Below are 21,776 nucleotides of genomic sequence, written 5' to 3'. Positions count from 1 at the left end.
GGTTTAGCGCTGATATTTTTCTTCATATTTAGGCTGAGTCTTATTATCAATCAAAAAAGTGGAGTATCAAGCCTCAATAAACTTTCACATCGGGACTCTATTAGGAGCTCGGGCTGATGCGACTACTCAGTACGCCATCTTGGTCGGACTCCCGCCTAGTAACGCAAGTGCGCATTACACATTCCGGATTTTTGTCGCGCATGCGTACCTGCGTACCAGTTATGCGCACCCCTGTTTATGATGTCCCCCTTCTTGCTTTAATGACAGCGTGTCCTCCAGCTGACATGTAGTCCACAAGTTTGAGCAAAACCTGATGACCCATATTATACTGGCATGATCTGACAATGTTCCAAAGAATTTCTTGTGATGGGACAGAATGCTAGGCTTTCTTCAAGTGCCCCCCAACCCCCATAAATGTTCAGTGGGGCTGAAGTCCTTTGAGGTGTGTTTGCGTTGTTTATCCTGTTGCAATAAGAATCCTGCTCCACAAAGATGTAAACCCACAAGGTATAGCACATCTCTGAAGAACAGAGTAGTTCTTCGCCAGACGAGGCAAAACACTCAAAGACTTGAATATTCCCAACACCATGTTTCACTGTGGGTTTGACACACTGCAGTATCATTCTCTCTCCTGTTGGTCTCCTTACAGACACCCTACCATAAATCTTTAACTTGGATTCATCAGTAAATCAGACTTTTTTTTCCAGTCATCCACCCTGTAATGCTGGTATTTCTTAGCCCACCCCAAGTGTTTGGCCTTGTTTCCCCTCCTAAGAAGTGGTTTAGAAGCTGCTACTCGTCCTCTGAGACCACAACAAGACAGCCTTATTTTGACAGCACTTCTGGTGATTGGAGTCTTGTGGTCTTTATTTAGCAAATTCTGTATCTGTGACAAAGTTGCTTTTCGATCTCTCAGAAAACTAAGCTTGAGGTATTGAGCTTCAGATAGTGTGGTTACTTTTGGTCTGCCTTATTGTGTTTTGGATACAACTGATCCAGTTCCTGCAAAGAGTTTTAGACTTCCATGCACTGCCCCCCTCAGAAACCTTTAATCTAATCATGATTTGATGCTGAGAAAGCCCCTCTTTGCTTAGCCTAACAATTTGAAATTTTCACTTAGCCTTGATGCCATTTTTGCCACCATCACAACGCTACTTGGCAAACAATGATTTGCTGGAAACTTGAGGCACAGCTTTATTTATAACAGGTGAGCACTGGCTGCAAGTTGCATTACACTGAATGAGCCTCTGATGAAAAGATCAAATCCACCTGAGCGGATGAGATACAACTCAAGGAAATCTGACATTTTATACAAACGGAGTTAAGTTGGTCAGTGCTCCAAATTTGCAGAAATGTGATTGCTGACCTAGAAATAGTACAGAAGCGTAAACATTTCTTCTTCACTTTACATGACATAACTTGGGTTTTTCTGGAAGAAAAAAATTGTATATGCAAAGCAAAAATTCAATTTAACAGTAAACTATTTAATACCATGAAAAACAAGCCATTTGTTATGCATGAAATCAAATTTAATTGATAAAAGACTGAAATTTAACACAACTCATATCAATAGTGGTGCCAAATTTCTATTGTGGTCCTACATTAACACAAACCTAATACAGTAACAATGCAGGACCAATCTTAAGGCCTTTGTCATTTCTGAAGATTTTGCCCCCAATCAACTGACATGCCAACTGAGAGGCAGTGTACCAAGGGTTTTCGGAGCCGCCGAGGGTCTGGGACCCCAAAAAATGCTCTCATTCATTTGTTCACAGTCTGAAAAACAGATTCATCATAAACATGCAATACATGGTCTGGACTCAGGCTGTGAGTCCAGATGCAGTAGGGGGTGTTGGCTGACATTGAGAAAGTGGAAGAAATGTGGAGGGCAAAAACGTCTCGACACTGCCAGTTTATCCCAGAGACCCCCGAAGAGCACAGAGTCCTATTCACCACATCTGCATCTCCATCTGCATACTTGCTTCTCACACTCATACTATTCTAAACAAACTTCCATCTGCATGGAAACATGCGCCGCGCTGCTCACTCATGTACACGCTCTGTGTACACACACGTCCACACTGCCTCCCTCTTCCATCACGTTGTGCTTACAGCCTGTTTTTTCTGGACAATCACGTTCAAGGCTCCACAGGTACAATGCTCCTGAAACGTGCACTTTATTCCACCGTGACGTCACCAGTGTTCCCGTTTCTTGCTTTCTCATCACTAAACACCGACAGATAGTCGTCCCTCCCCCACCCCAATTTACCCTGCTCACTTCCTTTCTGCTTAATCCCTCTAATTCTTTCTCCTCATGGTGTCTGTTTCCACGATGCAGATATCTACCATTCCACTGCCTTTTATCCATCTTTTACGCTTGAATTACAGCCTACCCTGTTTTTCCTGCTCCCAACCGCTTTGTTTGCCACAGAGGAGATGCAGGATCAGGGAGGCTGGATGGACAGATAGTGTGTGCAAAGGAGAGGAGGGAGGAAAATACTCCCAGGCAGAGAGCTCTCAAAGTTTGTTTTTGTTGTAGCTCCCCCTGATTGACGGTTCAAATGGCACATCCTTAAACACGGCTCTCATTAGTGGATCAAAACAAAACATTTTGAAAGCATCTTCATGCTGAGTTAAAACCATGAAAGAATTGTTCCCTTATTTGTTTAACTGGCTTGTCTTTCACTGATTTTCTTCTGTTTTTTTTCTTTTCTCTTTTTGTGTATGTCTTCTCTACCTGTTTTTTTCTGTTGTCTCCTCTTTTCTGTCAATATATTTACTTTGCTGTTTATACTTCCCTTATCTATGCCTTTTGAATGTTTGCTATGCACACAGAGAATCCATCATTGCCATCTGTCAGAGACCCCTTACAGCAGTAAGGGGGCTTTTGACAGATTGAGCAGAAAAAAAAGCCAATAAACAAAGTGAGGGGCCACAAAGAGGAGAAGAAACAGATCATTAAAATGAGAATATCTGATAGGATTTTAAATTTTCTCTTAGTTTTCTTTGACAGCTACATGGTGGATAATGTAAATTACAATTTTGATAGTTTTTACTGGTGATTGGCCCAGCATTGAGAACATATACAGCCTGCATCAAAACTTGCCTTTGATGGTCTCATATGATCATATGTGTTATAATGTTTTATTGATACGTCTGTGGCGAGAGGAGTAGCTGTGCTGAGGAATTCTTGTGCAGGAAAGCTTCGACCATATTGCAACAGCCTCTCTTCATAAACTGCAAAGACTTAAGTTGAAAATGCCGTTTACAATCAAAAGCAGAACTTTACAGGCGATGCCACCTGCAAAATGTGTCTGGAATTGAGGCAAAAAAAAAAGATGTTTGCAACTTTCTGTGTTTCAAAAATGGTTTGAATATTGTAAAGCAGAGCCAATTTGACAGCTGACATGTCTGGAGCAAATAAGCAAAGAATCAGAAAGAGGCTTGGTTTAAAAACCCTGTATTCATTAATCCATTCAAAATGCCTGGATCAGGTAAATTTCTATTCTCCTGTTTGGCTCAGAACATGACATCCAACATGCACAGTTACCTACATACTTTTATTCTGTCTGCAGTTTTCACTGTTTATCTCTATTCTATTCCTGCATATACATGCCCACAAAATATGCAATTTGCTGTGGCTGGTCAAAGATTAGGATCACATTCATAAAGCGGTGCTTGGTGTAACTTTTATCCGTCTATCAACTACCTGACAACCCTGTGTGATCCATTTGTAAATGTGAAGGCCAGTAGATCAGATTTTATCTTCGCAAGCTTCCATTAACATCCAACGCAGTGAGAATCACATGTCTGCCATTCAGCTTATTCATCTATGTCCGCTGAAGCTATTAGGATGACAAAGCACACAGAGATAATAGCTGTATTCCTCTATGAAAAGTGGTTAGAGCTCTCATACTGTGACCATATGCGGAGCATGCTATGATAAGATGAATAAATTCACCACTCCACGCTTAATGCTTTGAAATTTCATAAACAGATTATGTCATGGGCAATCTGTCTTTTTAAATGAACAAAAAGTAAACAAAACACATATTCATAGTGCCTGCACTTTCAAGCAGTGGGACTTTTGTTTACGGAGATCATTTTGTAGCTGAAAAGCTGCAAACTTGATCCCAGCAACTGCTCTGTGTCCTGCCAAAGTGCTTCATTAATAAAAAAGTGTCTTTACTTTCCCACATTGTCCCAACAGCTGGTGTTACTTCATAGAATGGGGTTTAGCAACACGCAAAACATTTGATTAGCTCATAAAAAACTGATGCACTTAAAGGAACTGAAAACACACAAAAGCTTTAAAAGACAATAAAGTTAACAGCGGGAATTTAAAAGCGAGAATACAGATTTAAAGGCAAGTCAAATGCAATGAATGTGTGAAACTGGCTAAGTGCTCCTTTGAGGAGATTTTACTGCAAGTGTTGCTCCTTTACAACTGTCCAATACAGGCCTGAAAAAGGAAGGTGTTCAACAAACAAACAAAAGCATTTATTTATTTTGACTTTTGCATTAGTATCTAGTCATGCAGATTGTTTCAGTGTTTTGTTTCTGTCTCGGTTTGAGATATCCATCTCTGAGATTTCTGCTGTCACCTCAACATTGTGGAGGTGGTGAATGTAATTTTGCTTTTGATACTCACAACACTGAAAATTTAATAAAAAAAAAAAAATCAACTGTCACAACTCAGTCTTCAGTGGAACTTCTTTCTTCTAGAGAAATTGTATGAAAACTGTTAACTTTGTTTTGAGTGAATTAGCCAGAGTAACAGGAAAACTGCTTCTGGAAAGAGATCCCCCGCCCCCTTTTTAAAAAAAAAAAAAAAAAACATTTCTGCTCTGAACTCAACAAAGAAAATTCATCCCACTTTTGTTGTAATGATCTAGAGGCAGAGAAGAAGGATAGATTGATAGTATAGTTAAAATTTGTACAAATAAAACAACTACCTATATGACTACTGTACTCCTGCAGGTAGATGAGAAAATATGTGTATTAAGTGTAATTTGAACTAAACCTCTAAATTAAGTGCTTTTCTATTGTGGTAAAGATACTTTTATTTAAATAAAAGATGATTCACCTCTGTGGCTTGCCATAACCACATTAACCTCATGCCCAAAATGGAAGTGGAATGTGTATTTTTAACAGTTGGTGACAGGTTTGCAAAAGTGGAAAAGAGCTCCCAGAGTAACGACAGTAATAAGGCTTTCGATAGAAATAAAACAACGCTTTATTGGCAAAGTAATCACCCACCGTATCTTTTCCTAGTTATTATAGATTCATACAAGATGAATCCAAACTTTTCCTTCTGCCTCTGTTATTCATGGGTCGGCTGACAGTTAATGTCTCCCTCAGATGTTCCTTGACGTTTCAGTGCCAGCTTTGTTAGACCAGGTGTTGTTCTGTGCTCGGTGCACTTTTCAACCTAAAGGGATGGCCTAATTCAGGCTGTCCCCCACAGGAAGACAAATGGTTCCTCTGGACTTTTTGTCCCTCTGTTTGAACATTCAGTTAAGCCTCATCGCTCTCTCTCTCTTGAGGTTGATGGTAGCCATGTTTGTAGAATCTGTCACAGCTTGTGATGAAGCCAAACACTTTGGACTGAAAAGTGAACTTGATTGAGTTACTGTTTTTGGATTCAGTTCAGTGTGTCCCAGGATTGTCTCCATCTTTCTCTTCTCCAGGCAGAGGAAGGTGTCCCTGATTGCAACTTCAATGCAATATATATTTTTTCATATGTAACTGTCAACACCTCTGTTCGAATAAAGATGTCTCTGAGAAGTGTCACTGAAAGGTCTTTGCAGAAGAGACTCCCTCTCTGAAGAAAACAGCTGTCATTTTTATTTCTGGCACAATAATAGGAGCTAGAAATAAGCCCCAACATGTGGGAGAATGTCCAGCCAGAAATCTCAGAGGAAAAGGTTGTCATAGATTGAGATATTTAAAGTCTCCACATTCCTTTTGAGCTTTAGTTATGCTCTGCCACCGAACATGATGTGCAAGAGCTGTTCTACCTGATGATAGATAAATAATGTGGATTGATGTTTTCCCAAATAAAATCCATCATACAGAGAGAATTCATTTTCTACAAGGTTGTGTTTTCATAACCTCAAAACTTATAGCAAATGTGAGCATTTGCTCACATTAATTATCATCATTTCATTGTCCAGCTATAGCCTTTTCTCGTTGTCTTCCTCCCTCTTCTCTTGCTCATCAGTTGTCATATCTAGCTGTTGAACAAACAAAGTGGATTGTGGATTAATTTTTGCTGCTTCACCGCTTTGTGACAAAATGTCCTCTAAGACCAGAGGAGCCTGGATAATCACATTAGAGTGATTCTCAGGGAGCTTACAGCCCCACCTACTCAGCGGATGGTTGGACAAAATGGCTCGACTGAGGGAGACATCTGATGTGAACCTGGCGGCACCGCTGGAGGACACAGCCAGTTTTTCTGACATCATGGGACAACTCTGCTGACCAGGGATCAACAGCTCTGGGCTAGACAGACAGAGAGTGTCTCATGTGTATAGGATGCTGTCTGTGTGTTAGGGCCTGTAGGTGTGTGTGTGTGTGTGTGTGCTGCTGGGGGCCACTGAATGGGAATGATACAATACTACTACAAAAAAATGTCAGTGAAGTACAGTTTCCTTGTTAAATACAGGCTTTAGGGCAAAAGTAAGAGGAGCTGCAATTTACTTGTCAAAATAAAATTGGGTGCATCACCAACATTTGCTTTTTTGGTTGGATTTTTTTGTGCACAGGAGAGTGTGTGCACAAATTTATGAATTCACTCGTTGTTTACACCTGTGGATGTCTGCGTGCACGCCACATTGACATTTCCTTGCCATCACGTGTAACTGTGCGTGTGAGAGAAAGCTTTGACATTAAAACTGGGAGACAGCGCCTTTGTTTGTGTGTGTGTGTGTGTACACCAAGGGCGTGACCTGCACTTGGCCCGGCTGACTCAGCCAATCGGCATCCCTGGATATAGGTGGCGGTGCACCGGCAACAAAGGAGATGGGAGACGAGAGAGCTCAAAACAGAGGAGAGCGTTGAATAAAAACAGGAGCGGCGCGTATCAATGACTTACACAAACCATAAATCATTACAGTGAGGGGACATGCTTCTCTGCTTTCCCCCTGCTCTCTCTCTCTCTCACACACACACACATACACACGCACATTAACTTAAACATGTTTTCACATATATATGCACACGCACACACAAATATACACAGGGCGCACATACAGATGAACAACAAATACAATCTCTCTCTCTCTCTCTCTCTCTCTCTCTCTCTCTCTCTCTCTCTCTCTCTCTCTCTCTCTCACACACACACACACACACACACACACACACACACGCACACACACTTCATAGGTATGTATAACACCCTCCCTCCACTCCTGGTTGCACGCTCCACCCTCAGTCCTAGAGGACAGGCTGGTCGACCCGGGAGGAGGGGATAGTGGGTGAGGGAAGGGGGGAGAGAAGGCGAGAGCATACGGAGCTCAAATTCATTTCTGCTGGTGGTGCTGGGAGCGCAGCACATTGCAAGAGCCCAACGTGACGCGCAAGGAGCCGGGACACACATGGCTATCAAATGGATTACTCTGACATACAGTTTTGAAATACACCCCAGCGAGGACAATACAGTCAGCAGACACACAAAGGACCTGCACAGACCTTGCAGAACTTCTTTGTCACACTGAGCAAAAGAGGGAAACAAAAGCTGCCTGGCTTTGATGAAGACTCACTGATTTTTATGTATTTATTTATTTATTTCCCCCCACTAATTCATTCAGGAGCCAGCTGATGTGACACTGAGCGGACGGACTTGGGTTGACAGCGCTGAAGATGTGAATATTTGGGGTTAAAAAAAACAAAAACAAAACCTCGACAGCTTCTTGTCAAACAGCTGCGCCTCTGAAGTGGATCATACGTGAGTAAGTGCCTTTTATTTATTCTACGGTGATTATTTGATTTGATGACAAATACCGACTGTGATATTTATAACGCTGCGAGTACAAATGCTTCTAATTATGATTCCTCAGTAATTCTCGTCTCTAATCACTGGAAACACTTTGCTGCCCCAACTCAAACTTGTTCACATTGTGTGTCAATAGATTTGTTTACTGACCAATCTAGGTCATCTCTCTGTACATCTACAGTATCTCATGTCTGCACGAGACACAAATATGCCACTCAAGTTCTATATTCAGCATTTTATTATTTATATTTTTTGCCTTTTATTATTTTTAATGAGTTCTCGCTAAACAAATTCTTAATCAGAGACATGTCATCATCATTATCATTAATTTTATTCCATAATTTTATAGCATTTATACTGTAAATATAACAGAGTCACGGTTTTGTTAATTTAAAAAGAAAAGAAATCTGTTATTTTGTTTTTTAATTATTAATAATACTGAACAAGAGGAAAACAAAATAAAATATGAAATAAACCAAAAATAGTAAACCAAAGTAATCCAAAAATAAAGTAAGTAAACCAAAAATAAACTTGTTATGGAAAGTGCAGCTATTACTGAAGTAAATTAATGTGTTGATTATGATTTGAATATATTTGAAAAACTTCTGGCATTAAGCTAACTTTAACATTTAAATTTCATATGATCTTCCCATAGAAATAAATTGTCATTTGTTTAGTTTGAATGATTAAATGTCAACTTCAGTTGACACTCAATCATTTAAATTTCATATCTATCTTCCTATAGAAATAAATTGTCATTAGTTTAAATGATTGAATGTCAGCTTCAGTTGATTTTCCAGATGATAGACATTAATCCTTAGATGAAGCATAAACACGCACAGCATATATTTTCCATGCCTCTCAGTCCTGATTTCAACATATGTGATATATGTTAACTTTTACAGTGTATCCAGCACAAACATCCGTGCTTGATTGGAGGTACTTTATGGCAGAGCCTAATTAGAAATGCATGCGGTCTTAGTTTTTTCCTGGATTAAAAAAGCTCAAGGGAACGGTCAGTTTGTTAATGTGATCTGCTCTAGCATGTAATGTTAATGGACTGTGTTGGTGACAGCTCTTAATGCTTTGTCCCACAGTCGAGAGCAAAACACACCAAGAGACAAGGACACGCGTGAGAAAGCTTACCATGCACTGAAAACAAGGTGAGAGGAGACACAGGCATATATGCTCCCCTTGGGCTGCTCTTCTTTTATGTGCACGTGAGAGTTTGTGTATTTGTTCCTTTGTGTGTGTGTGTGTGTGTGTGTGTGTGTGTGTGTGTGTGTGTGTGTGTGTGTGTGTGTGTGTGTGTGTGTGTGTGTGTGTGTGTGTGTATGTGTGTGTGTGTGTGTCGCTGCCCGTATTTTAAAAAGCATATCAAAGATCTTCAGATAATTAAAAAGGAGATTTGTGGTCCCAGGCCGGCTGTGTGTTTACGGTGCACACAAGTCTGTATCTTCAAAGTTCACTGGTTTATTGCCTGACATTTAAAAGGTTTATATAACACAACAACTCCTTAATAAATTTATAAATGGAAATAAAAACATTATCCCTTTATAGTGAAGCCATGATCGTGGCAAAATTTACAACTGAATTCTCAGTGAAGGCCTGTGTCATCACATCAGTTTGTGTTGTAAGTTTGTCATAGCAATTAAACCTATTAAATAATCTCACTAGGTGGACAGTGGAATCAAAAAATCACAGTTTTGTTTTGTTTGTATCAACCGAAGTGCTTTCAAAGAGGTTTTCCATTAATCATATGCTTTCCTTACTTTTGTGTGTGTGTGTGTGTGTGTGTGTGTGTGTTTTTGGCACACGTCTATAACATGATCAAAATGACTTCCTTGATTGTAGCCCCCATCAGGAGAAATCATCATCATCATCATCATTACTATTATTTTCATGGTCAATTTAGTTCTCTAACAGGGAATCAATTCATGGCGTTCATTTCATCATGTGGCACTGATCTAAGAACATCAGCTACAAACCTCCGGGCCTGTTTTCGCTGATGTGGTAACACTGCAGCCTAGTTTCCACTCTCCAAAGGGAATACTGTGAATTTTCAGTTCAATTTCATCAGTTACGTGAAGAAGGCCCTGTTATGTTTAGGGCACACGCTTGTTGGCAGTGTGCTGGTTAATGATACATAAAAAGAAAACAGTCAGTCAGTGGTCTTATGAACGGGCTTTATCAGTGCTGATAAGGGGACTTGGACCTCCTGCCAAACCAGACCTAGTGAGTTCTGACCACTGGCCGTTGTATTACGGAAATAACCTCACAGAGATGTTTGTGAATACAAAATTCAATGAGTGCTGCAGCACACGCAGCTGAAATGTGGGCAAGTAATGACTGTATCAGTGTGTGCAATGAGGTGTGGTCCCACACGATTAACATTTAATGGGTTGTTTGGGCAAGACAGCAAAAGAACAAAGTGTTTACTTTTATTGCTCACACGGGCTGCAGTCCATGGTCGGTGTAGACCAGAACCTCAGTGACACACGCCGAAAGAGGGGAAAAATCATGGATACAGAGCTGTGAATCTGATTTTTAATGAGTACATCAGGTGCCTCCACAAATTGAAATGCATAAATATATATCAAGTATCCACCTGTCATTGAACCAACTCATTCAGATGGTGAATTTATGCGGCATGGGAGATTGCTGGTGGGGATCTAATTTACTGATATGCGGGGCCTTAAAGAAGAAAGTGTGGCCACATCTGCTTTATCATGCAGATGAAATGCTGCACAGCTCAGTATGTACCACCTCATGACTCATCCAGACCTTTACTGTGTAAGAATCTATTGATTGGTATGTGAATAAAGTCTCTTTGCCATACAGAGAAAAGCTTAGAATACCACAGCCTATGTAAATCACATGGTGTGAATCTCATGCTTCATTCATATTTATTTTCATTCATGTTATGTGCCGACCAGGCCAGACCATTTTAATCCTGTTTCCTGCTGCCAAAATCTATTAATGAGGATGATAATTAAAATCAGACTGAAATAATAAGCATATCAGAAACAGTTTCCCATGCGGTTTTGATCCTTAATGACAGCTGGCGGAGGATTAGATAGGAGAGACAGGGAGAAATGGAGTGGGTGGATGAATGTGAAAGATTAGAGAAAATAACAGGTGAGAGGGGAAAAATAGAAAAGAGGAAAAAGGAGCAGATTAGAGGGCGAAATTAGCGACAGGTTGTTTGAGTGTACACAGGGCTGCTAATGAGGACAGAGAGGTCCTCATTAATCAGAGTGGGTCAAAACTGGTCAAAGGGAACTAAGCAAGAGACTGACATACACACACAAGACAGGCAGGGAGGTGACAGGTCTTTCATTATGTTTGGATTATTGCACCTCGTGCATAAGCACCTGTTTGTCTGTCACTGCTGCCACCACCATTTCATGCTAGCAACTGATTAGCTTTAAATCTGCCAGGTGAGTTCACGCACACTGCCAGGCAGGGTCTGCAAATGCAAAAGCGGCCCTCTGTGCATGAAAAGCGAGAGAGAATGTTTCCTTGCAATGCAAGAGATGGCGAGACAGGCCTAGAAATGCACTATATATTGACTTCAAAATACAGTAAAGACAGTAGGTTAAGTGTCCACCTCATATTTTCTATGGTTATTAGAATATTTCACTTTATTGTGAGAGTTAAAACCTTAAAACCTTAACATGAGGGACCAAAGCAGAGGTTTTGCACGTTTCAGCCCATTTTTTACAAAGTCCTTTAATCTTCACTTCACAGTTAATCTTTTTCAAACCGTTCTTTTTCAATTTGAATGTAATTTTTCTACATCCAATGTTTTGTATTCATTTTCACACAATATTAAATTCTATTAGCGAACTCTAGAAGCTTGATTGAGTTATGTAAACATTCACAATGTAGATTAAGTCTGCATTGATTGTTTTTGTCAACATTACCTTATTGTGAGGTGCAGACGTCTAATCAGCATCTCCACACAATCATAATGTAACAGTGACAGCAATGAATGAGACAAATAATGCAATTTAAGATTAAAGAGGCTGCTAATTCATTTTAATGCCAGACTAGACCAAACAGTGTAGCCTGTATTTGCAAATAATGAGCAAAATGCTAACGGTAGATAATGGTTAAAGTTTTAAAACTTGCAAACACACAGAAGTTTGGTCCTTTAAAGAAATGGTCCTTTTTTATTTGCCTAGACACAACACTTTAGGTCACCTGAACCCATCTGTAGCATTTCCAGCATGTTAAGTCTGTGAGTTTTCACATTTCTTTGTGATCACATCACACCAGGTTTACGACCAAGTTATACTCTAAACTTTGGATCATTGTGAATAGTTTCCACATGACAAAATTACACATGACATAGTTTGTCAAAGTTAGTGAACAAAATCATGTATGAACACCAAGAAAAGAGGACTGACGTGTTGAAAGATGTGAATGGTTTGAAGCTATAATGTTTTCTAGCTCACTTTAACTACCTGTTTCTTACATTCCTGGGGCTCCGTAGCCCTGTGCGTGGGAAAAGCAGCATAGGATGGAGAGGGCATGAAAATGGATGGTTGCACACCGATTTGCCTCTGGAGAGGAAAGCAAGGGAGGGATCGGCTCCATCATTAATCAGAGTGAAAGCTTTAGAGTAAAGAGCGGAAGCAACATGCTGCACTAAATACTAAAAGCAGTGTCTACAGTCCATCCAGCACAGAGAGATGGAATAATTTGTGCTTTACATTAAGTCGATCAGACAGATGGGACGGCTGTGCTGTGCTTGTGTTTTTAAGGAGAGAGTAAAGCAGAATACATTTTCAGAGACAGGCTATGGAAAGGGATACATTAAACTGCATGCAGCACAGTTCTGCAGACATTATTTACCTTCTCCATGTACACCCAGTTTTAGGAATTTCCTCTGAGGACAGTCAGTGCCAGAAGTTGTGTGCTATCCGTGGGGGCTCCTGCAGTTGAGCCATTGAGCAATTTGAAGACAATCCGTCTTGATTTCTTGGACGCACAAGCCATGCAAATGAGACATGAGCATATTTGGAGAAAATACTTTTTGTCCTTCAGGAATTCAGGAAAACAGGGTCTAATTCCGAATTTCTCAGAATAAAACTAAGAGATGGCAAGAACAGTCCTTTGTAAATCTGTTCTGGAGGAAAAGCCTCACACACTTTCCCATTTACTATGAGCAACAGAAAAGTCTTGACACTATTACAGAAGGCTCCTCTTACCAGTTATTAATCCTCTTCTTGCATTTTATTGAATAAAATTTCGGGACATTAGCTTAGCATTACTGGAATACTATGGATTAATTTCTTAGGCTACATCCTTATTATAGCACCTCCCTAAGTCATCATGTTTTAGCTGCACAGAGGCATACTTGAAAGGGGGATTTGACATAAGAAATTAGTCACATGGGCAAATATACATAATGAGATTTTAAAGGGGGGTATAAAGGACCGTCGCAGCACAAAGAATCCTCTCATGAATTATGCTGTAATTATAGACGGAGGCACAAGGCTCCTCAGGTCCCGACAAAGAGAGGCCAGAAGATTCCTTGATGGAAAAAGACCCCATTGTCCAAACCCCTAATTAAAAAAACTTGAAGTGGAAAAAAAAAAAAATAAACAGATGATAAGAAAGAATATTATTAGCTTTGATCCAGAGGACCTTTAGACAGAGCTGAATATTTGAGCAGAAATTCTAAAAACTCACTAAACAAATGCAGATTTAGGGGAATAAAAGTAGAAAAGGTTTGATTTGGCTTTGCCATTTATGGCAATGTTGCGACCTCTTGGTGTGGCAGCAGGGATTCACTCAAACAAAAAGAGCATTTGTCTGACCTCAGAGAAATGGTTCTGCTGAGATTCTCTTCCTTTTACCCACGGCTACACCTTCATGCTGGGGAGCAGAGGTCCAGCTGGCCCAGCTTGTCATGCATTCATCTGAATACATTCCTATGGCAAAGCCAGCATGTAACATATAGACCATGTGTTCAGCTGTGTTATCTCACAGGCCCAGCAGTGAGTATGCTATTACTAGCAAATTGACCATTAGGTCTCAGCAGAGTAGTGAGAACAACTTCGTAATGTCCTGTTAGTCACACTCAATTGCACAATACTATCGCTATAGTTTTCCTCCTATTTTTAAACACAGAAAATTTCCAAGCACCTAACCACTCCTTGTCATTAGTCAAAATAATGCATCAAGATGGTGTCAATCAACACACACTGTGATAACTCACAGCGCATAGCCCTCTGTAGAGCTATATTTGGCCACCTCCTTCTTCCATATCTTATCAGCCCCTCTTCACAGCTCTATTCTTTTACCTTTTCTGGCATATGTTGTTTTCTTCTCCTGCCCTTTCTCCACCCTGCCTTCATCACTCTTCTTTCATCTTCCTCCATTTTTTCCCCCCAGACTTTCTTCTACATGCAGTTTATTTGACCAAGGCTGCCCGCAGCATCCCACGACTCTGTTTCTTAAATTGTCATCTCATTCCTATCGACTTTATGTTCTTTTGAGCCATTTATTTATAAGCAATGAAAAATAAACGGAAAATTTATTGAGATCAACAGAGAGTGTGGCTGGGAGAAAAGAAAATAATGCCTGGGGGGGGCAAAAAAAAAACAGGAATGTATGGGGGTAAGCATGGGATGAGAGCGATTATGAGAGCGGAGGTGAAATAATAAGAGTGGTGGGATAGAGGGGAAAGCTGTCAAATCAACCTTGAGAAAGTATGGCAAAGAAAATAAACCATGCTGGACTTGCGTCAAACACAACTGGAAGCTTTGAGAGATGGACAAACAGACACACTGAAGACTCAATATAAAATTGGAGACAGCACCAAAAATTCAACAACATTCACATGGCAGCGTGATTGGTACAGGGCCTGGTTTTCATTACTTTCACTCAAATTTCATGAAATTGCATAAAAGAAGCTATTTATAATACGCGATCTGAAAATCTAACAGATGCACTGCAAACAAAGAGTTCCTGTGATTAATCCCTGCATCAACAAGAATCTTAAATAAAAGGCCGGAGTGTTTTGGTTTGTATTCTCAGCGGTACGATAAGGAAAAAACTCTAAGTACAAAACTACTCAGCTGACCAATCTGGGGGCAGTTCAAGGAAATTTAATAAGGGGGTCAGACATGATGCTGAAATTGTGATAATTCTGAACAAGTAAATTGTTTGTTGACAAAATGTACGCTTGGTAAAATCGGAACATAGACAGTCTTATGACCCTGCTCCAGTTTGAATCCTGGTAACCATTTTGTTCTGAGCTTCATTTGAACAAAACACAAACAACAACAGATTTCACGGGCTTTCCCACATTTAGACTTTGTTTGTCTTTCAGGAATGGAAAGCATCAGTGTGGAAACAGACTGGGATGGGTTAGCCCTCTCCTCTCTGGTTACCACAGGAAGGAACAACTTCTCTTCCTCGTCCTTGTTTGTCTCTGAACTGAACTCATTCAACACGTCTCACAGCGGGGGATCCTTCTTCGGGATCTTCCCTGAGAATGGCTCCAACATCACACCACACACCTTGCCCCAGCCCAGGGTCAGGGACGTGGGCCTGGCCAGGGCAGAGATCGCAGTGCTTGGGGTGGTGCTGGCTCTTACCACCCTGGGGAACGGTTTTGTGCTGTGGGTGCTGCTGAGGAGGAGGAAACACAATGCGCCCATGCATGTGTTCATGGTTAACCTGTGTGTGGCTGACCTGGTGGTGGCCCTCTTTCAGGTCAGTTCACAAGCTGCTTTGAAGCGTAAGTGGAACATAAAGAATGGCAACATTACAGGACTTGACAAAACATTACAATCAAACAAAAATGTAGTATGCTGTAGTGAGTATTCACGCAGCGGGATAATGTATAAAGGATCATGTCAACCTAGTGGTCCATTGTTTTTAATATTCTATGCACCGAAGCAGGAAAAGCTTTACTATGCTAGGAGCCACTTTTAAATAAAGAACTCGTTTTTCTATCTGTCTTCAGGTTCTTCCCCAGCTAATATGGGATATCACAGAGAGGTTTCAGGGGCCTGACTTGCTTTGCCGGTCCATCAAGTACTTGCAGATTGTGGGCATGTTTGCTTCCTCCTACATGATAGTTGCCATGACAGTGGACCGGCACCACGCCATCTGCTGCCCGTTGCAGGCTTACCGTGGGGGAGCAGTGTCCCGCTGGAACACCCCTGTCATGGTGGCCTGGGGCCTGGCACTAGTCCTCAGCATACCACAGGTAGGGAGGGGTGAACACACAGGCAAACAAAACCTCTCCCACATGCACACACACACAAAAAAACACATGGTGAAATAGGAAATGAGAGCTCAGCAGGCATTCACACCCTGATTTCTACAGTAGAACTCAAGATGTTGGTCTATTTTTAGTTCTGTGAGGTCACTACAGTTCAGCTAATGGAAGAGAGGAGGAAACTGACAGACATGTTTGTGGGTGTGCTGACCACACACTTCTTTTGTTCGGTCTGTCAGGTTTTCATCTTCTCTCGCTCAGAAGTGGCTCCTGGAGAGTTCGAGTGCTGGGGTCACTTTGCTGAGCCATGGGGGCTGAAGGCCTACGTCACCTGGATGACTGTGGCTGTTTTCCTCCTGCCCGCCCTCATCATTACCATCTGTCAGGTAATACTGGTTGTACTGGTTGGGCTCTCACTCCCTGCACCATCCACATTGAGGAGGATTACAGACATTAAGCAACATTATCCAATAATGACGCGTGTAGCATGAATGAAATGCTGTTTTGTTTTCGTGGAGGGTGCATTTGGCAGGCATTGTTCGATAACCCGTGGGGGAGTGCGGTTGGTGTTATGTAGCATCCCATGGCGGACGGGCAGTCTAAGCCTGCCTCCCATCAACCCTGCTGCTCTATTTAGGGAAAGATATTTCCAGGGTCCAGCTATTTCCCCTAATTAACACAGCACTTGGAGGACCACTGCTGAGACGGGTGCTCAGAAAATCTGCCCATTCTGAGAACCTCATGCCAGAAAGTGGAGCGTACCAGATCTCTGCCAAACATAGAATCCCTGACCTTTTTTTCATTATCGGATTTCAGATTGAGAGGCCTCTTTAGACACTTTTTCAGAAGTACGATGTAGAATCTGCAGAAAGAAATTATTTTGAAAGTTTTGACTGATTCAGCTGATAGAATAGCATGTACTTTGCTTGTATATATTGGATGGAGTTGTGGATTAGAGTTCTGTGTTTAATCAAATTGTTCCCTCATGAAGACATTTTTTAAAGTAGGTGGCAAAAGAGCAAGGGTTGGCAGAAAAAAAAGTAAAGATAGCTACAAGTATGAATCACCTACTATTACTTGTTTTCAAGTGTGAAGAATTATTTTGCTGCAATAACATTTTATGGTTGCTATTTTTATAGAAACAGAGTGGAGGAACAGTGGTGTATAATAATGTTGCATAAAAATGTCTGACCCTGATTTATGGCTGGTGGTGAAGGCCAACACATACTCTCTCTTTCATATCAAATTTCCTGTCACTGTTACGACAGAAATGCAAAAAAAAAAAGATTGTCTGCAAGAGCAAAGACAGGCATCTGAATCTAGCACGTGCCAGTCATAAAATTGAATCCTCGGCCCTCAAGTCTCTGAATGATGGAATGTCTTCTTTCAGTCATATTCAAACTGAGCTATGTCTATGATGTTATTCTTGTTTCTCAGATAAGGATCTTCAGAGAGATTCACAATAACATCTACCTGAAGTCAGAGAGGATGGTGATGGCTGAGCTGAAGAAGAATGAAATCCTCTTCCGCTTCCACAGCTTTAAGAAGGAGGATGAGCGGGCCAGGGAGAGGGGGAGACAGGCGTCCGGTGGAGGTGGGGGCAGGGATGGGAGAGGAGTTCAGCTCTTAAAGGGTGTGAATAACAGCCCTCACAATAACGTACACAACAGCCAAGTGGGAGAGTGTTACGACTATGTACCATCCGCTATTCAATATAACAGTTGCCGTGGTGAACAAGCAACAACAACAGCATCGCCAACCCAGCAGCAAACACAGAGCAGCTCAGATTGCCAGGAGTCCTTCATGTCCTACGAGCTGACTACAGGTTCACCCCGCTGCTCCCTTGACTATGTTCCCCCTCAACCCCCAGCCACTCCACCTCCAAGCATCACTAAAGCCATGTCCAAGACAGTGAGAATGACTCTGGTCATCGTGCTGGTCTACACCATCTGCTGGTCACCATTCTTCATTGTCCAGCTGTGGGCAGCCTGGGACCCCAACCCTCCAGACCAAGGTGCTTTATGGACATTGCTTATCCGTGTCACCAGCCTGATCTCAAGAGAGTGTTTGGTCCATCGCTGCAACATTTGCAATGCATGTAATGCACGCTCAAGAAACAACAAAACCAGACATCTGTGTTATAACCAGTGCAAGTGAATCATTTAAGTTGTTTTTCCCAGATTGACTGAGCCTCCTTAGTCCAGTTTATTCATGTAATTGCTGTAAATGTTCAAACCTTATCTGTTTTGCCCTCTGGGCACCAAAAACAAAAGCTAAGTGATTGGGTCTGGTTCATAACAGCAACCTCTGATCAATTCTGTTGTCCATCTCAGTGAGTCTAAATACAGTCTCACTCATTATCCCACAGACAAGCTCCAGCTCAGATGTGGTAAGAATGATTGAAATACAAGGTCAAAAACAATGTTTGTTTTAACCCACAACTAGGAACTTCTGAATGTCTCTAGCCTCTGTTCATTTTGGAACACAAACAGCATCTGTTGATGTCTTAACTGACAGCCAGAGATTATGCTAGCAAGGCTAGCGTAGCCTTAAGTTGTGGCTGATAGTATGAACTGTGTGGGTGTCCTCTGATGTGGAGCTAAAGACAAATACCCGAGGCCAGTAAGTAACCTGTTTATATCTCCTGCTGATTTTGCAACTTGACCAGATGTTGACATTTCATCAACAATGATCCGTGCCAGCAGCTTGCACACATAGTCAAAATCACAAGCAGACACAGAGCAAGGCACGTAAGCTCGCACATATGCACACACCCGCACATGCATATACAAAGTGTACTCACATGCACATACAAGAATGCTTACATATGAATGAGACCTTACTGGCAGACAGCTCCACACACAAACACACAGACATACATACACACACACGGTTGATTACTATCAGCTTTGTATTCTAAAATCAGTTTGTCCTTATCTATTGTCCTCAATTGGCCACAGTGAAATAATCACATTTTAGTTATTATATAAAAGACTTATTATTAGCTCTAAAACAGAAAAAGGAAGTGTGCAGGATTTTGTCCCTCTGGGTTATTTACAGTCCTGTTGCCATTTCTAAAGGAAATAAAATGAAAAACAATAATCCCGAATGGTTTATATTCAAACTGAATAGTTGTTGTACATATTTATGTTTGTCTCAAAAGTGAGAAGAGAACAATGTGGTGTATAATGTGATCATCTGTCCCCAGCTGGAAGAATGTTCCCCTAAAGCTCACGAATAGCATACATGCAAATTCACATTTTTATGTGTGTTTACATACTTGTGCTATACTTGCTATACATTTGCATTTGTTAATGCACTTCTCATGTGTGTGTGTTCTGTGTAGGAGTGGCCTTCACTATCCTGATGCTGCTGGCCAGTCTGAATTCGTGCACCAACCCGTGGATCTACACAGCTTTCTCCAGCAGCGTGTCCAGAGAGCTGCAGAACCTGCTGCACTGTTGGTCGCGACCTGGCCGCCGGGGCTCCCTGCCCGACGACTCCACCACCACGCACACCTCCACCACCAAGGACAACCTGTACTGACAGAGACTGATGAGACAGAAACAGACACACAGAGACATGTTTGAAAAGACATGCATGGGTGCACATGTGCCTCTTGCAAGGACGTGCTGTTGCACTCAACTCCGTCACCACCAACACCACCTCCAGCATCGTAGCCTGAGAACAGAGAGCGCTGACCTCTAGCAGATGTTTCCAACAACAAAGGACAGATGTACTGTCAACAGGACCTCTATCTGTAATCACCTGTCCTCTCCTCCCAGCAGTGAGGAAGGGTGTCATTGAAGATGTCAACACCATTTTATGAGGGCACTGTGGAATATACAGTGGCAGTTAGTGACAGCATCTGCAGTACAAAATGGCCTTGAAAGTAAAGAGACTTTAACCTCTTTAGCTGCTGAGTAGAAGCCTGTGCATTGATTCATACGAGAAAAACACTTGTCCTGCTCAGACAGAGCAGAGCAGCAGGAATGCAAGGGGTGGATCACTGCATTAATGGCCTTACGACACGCCTAATGTACAAAGCAGCAGACAAAGCTATGGGTGTAGAAAAAAACAAGGCAGCAGGCTAAGGGAAAGAGAGAGGGAGACTTACAAATGCAGACAGCAAGAGAGAGCAAGACTGCTGAATAGACATGGGATGACATGGATGTTACAGCTGCAGGAGTGGCCCTGAGAAGGCTGTAGTTGAAATCTAATAATGTGAACAAACTTTGTTAAATCAAAGAAAGTGGATTAGGGGACGGATGCTTGAGGCTGAATTCATATTTGCTTAGGAGGAATCGGGTTCCGAGGAACAATGGTGATTTGTTAGCAAGACGGATGGAGATTCACTCACGAGGACGGCGTGGCAGAGTCAAGACACTGCCCCACAAGGAACTGGAGCACTGTGGACTAATGCAGACATAAACACACACACACACACACACACACACACACACATACTCACAGACAAGCAGAAGTTGAGGGCCAGGCCCCTGGACAATCCAGGTTTCCACAACTTACTGGGACACAATTATGTGATTGTATTTTGTACAAACACAGCACACGAGGTACACAAAATTACCTTCCTGTCGTGCTGTCCTGAAAGTATGAAACAAGAACATGAACATTATGCAGAAGACACAGGAAGGAAACAACTAAGACACATTCAACAGCATTCCGGTGTACAGTGAACAATGTACAGTGTATTTATTGAAAATGTGAGGCACATTAGATATTATTACACTTTGCATAAGATAAATATTGAATGTAAATCACACAATTGTAACGGTCCGACAGTAGAATACACAGAGCTGTCAAACCAAAGATTTTTTTTTTAAAGCTGGGCTGTAGAATCATTTCAGGTCTTTATAGTTGAGATATTACAAAGCTTCAACAAGTAGGATGTATCAAGTGCAGAGAGGAACTACTGCACCTCATTTAGACTGCGTGTCAGTTTAAGAAAAACTTCACATCAGCAGTGAAAATACTCCCAGTCGAAAACCAAGTGCCTGTAACATCAGTAGACATTTTTTAGAGGGGCCTCCCTCACTGGATTAATCTTCGAATGATGTCAGCCGTGTTATTCTTTGACAGAGTTACCACCAGAGCAGGGATCACTGAATATGTTATGTGACACCATGAGCCATGTGTTCTTTTATCTTTTTATTTATTGTTGCATAAATGAAAAAAAAATATCTCTCTATATATATTTCAATTCCTGTTACTGCCTTATGTTCATGTACAGTTTTTATATCACATTTTTTTTCCCTTAAAGAATAATGTATTATGCCCCTCAGCTGCATGACAGATAAAACAGTAAAGTTATTACATTTTTTTTTATAAAACCATGATTATATAAGCCACTGTACATACAGTAGATGTAATAACTATTTGTGTATATAAAATGAGATTAGAATTTGCTGTAAATGGTCAAACTATCCATTTCAGATTAGATGTTCCTGAATATAATGGTGTGTTTTTTTAATGCTCATTTTGAACTAGTTCAGTACATCATTTTTTTTTTCATGACGG

At 41.3% G+C, this 21,776-nt stretch overlaps 1 protein-coding gene across 2 annotated transcripts; it reads left to right on the top strand.

The window, feature by feature from the left end:
* Positions 1–7,547: 7,547 nt before the first annotated feature.
* LOC121193844 (vasopressin V2 receptor-like) lies at positions 7,548–21,660 on the top strand. 2 transcript variants are annotated; one of them, XM_041056314.1, is made up of 7 exons: positions 7,548–7,952; positions 9,094–9,159; positions 15,342–15,727; positions 15,981–16,226; positions 16,478–16,624; positions 17,676–18,252; positions 19,585–21,660. In XM_041056314.1, exons 3-7 carry the CDS (start codon positions 15,344–15,346, stop codon positions 19,782–19,784), a joined length of 1,554 nt encoding a protein of 517 aa, XP_040912248.1. In that variant the 5' UTR covers positions 7,548–7,952; positions 9,094–9,159; positions 15,342–15,343; the 3' UTR covers positions 19,785–21,660. The 2 variants fall into 2 exon arrangements, with proteins under 2 accessions (XP_040912248.1, XP_040912249.1); XM_041056315.1 differs by having other exon boundaries at positions 9,086–9,159.
* The last annotated feature ends 116 nt before the right edge of the window (positions 21,661–21,776 follow it).

This window comes from Toxotes jaculatrix, chromosome 2, assembly GCF_017976425.1.
Source record: "Toxotes jaculatrix isolate fToxJac2 chromosome 2, fToxJac2.pri, whole genome shotgun sequence".
Lineage (NCBI taxonomy): Eukaryota > Metazoa > Chordata > Actinopteri > Toxotidae > Toxotes > Toxotes jaculatrix.
Note: the sequence above shows the minus strand (reverse complement) of the source record. Positions and strands in the feature narration are given on the sequence as shown.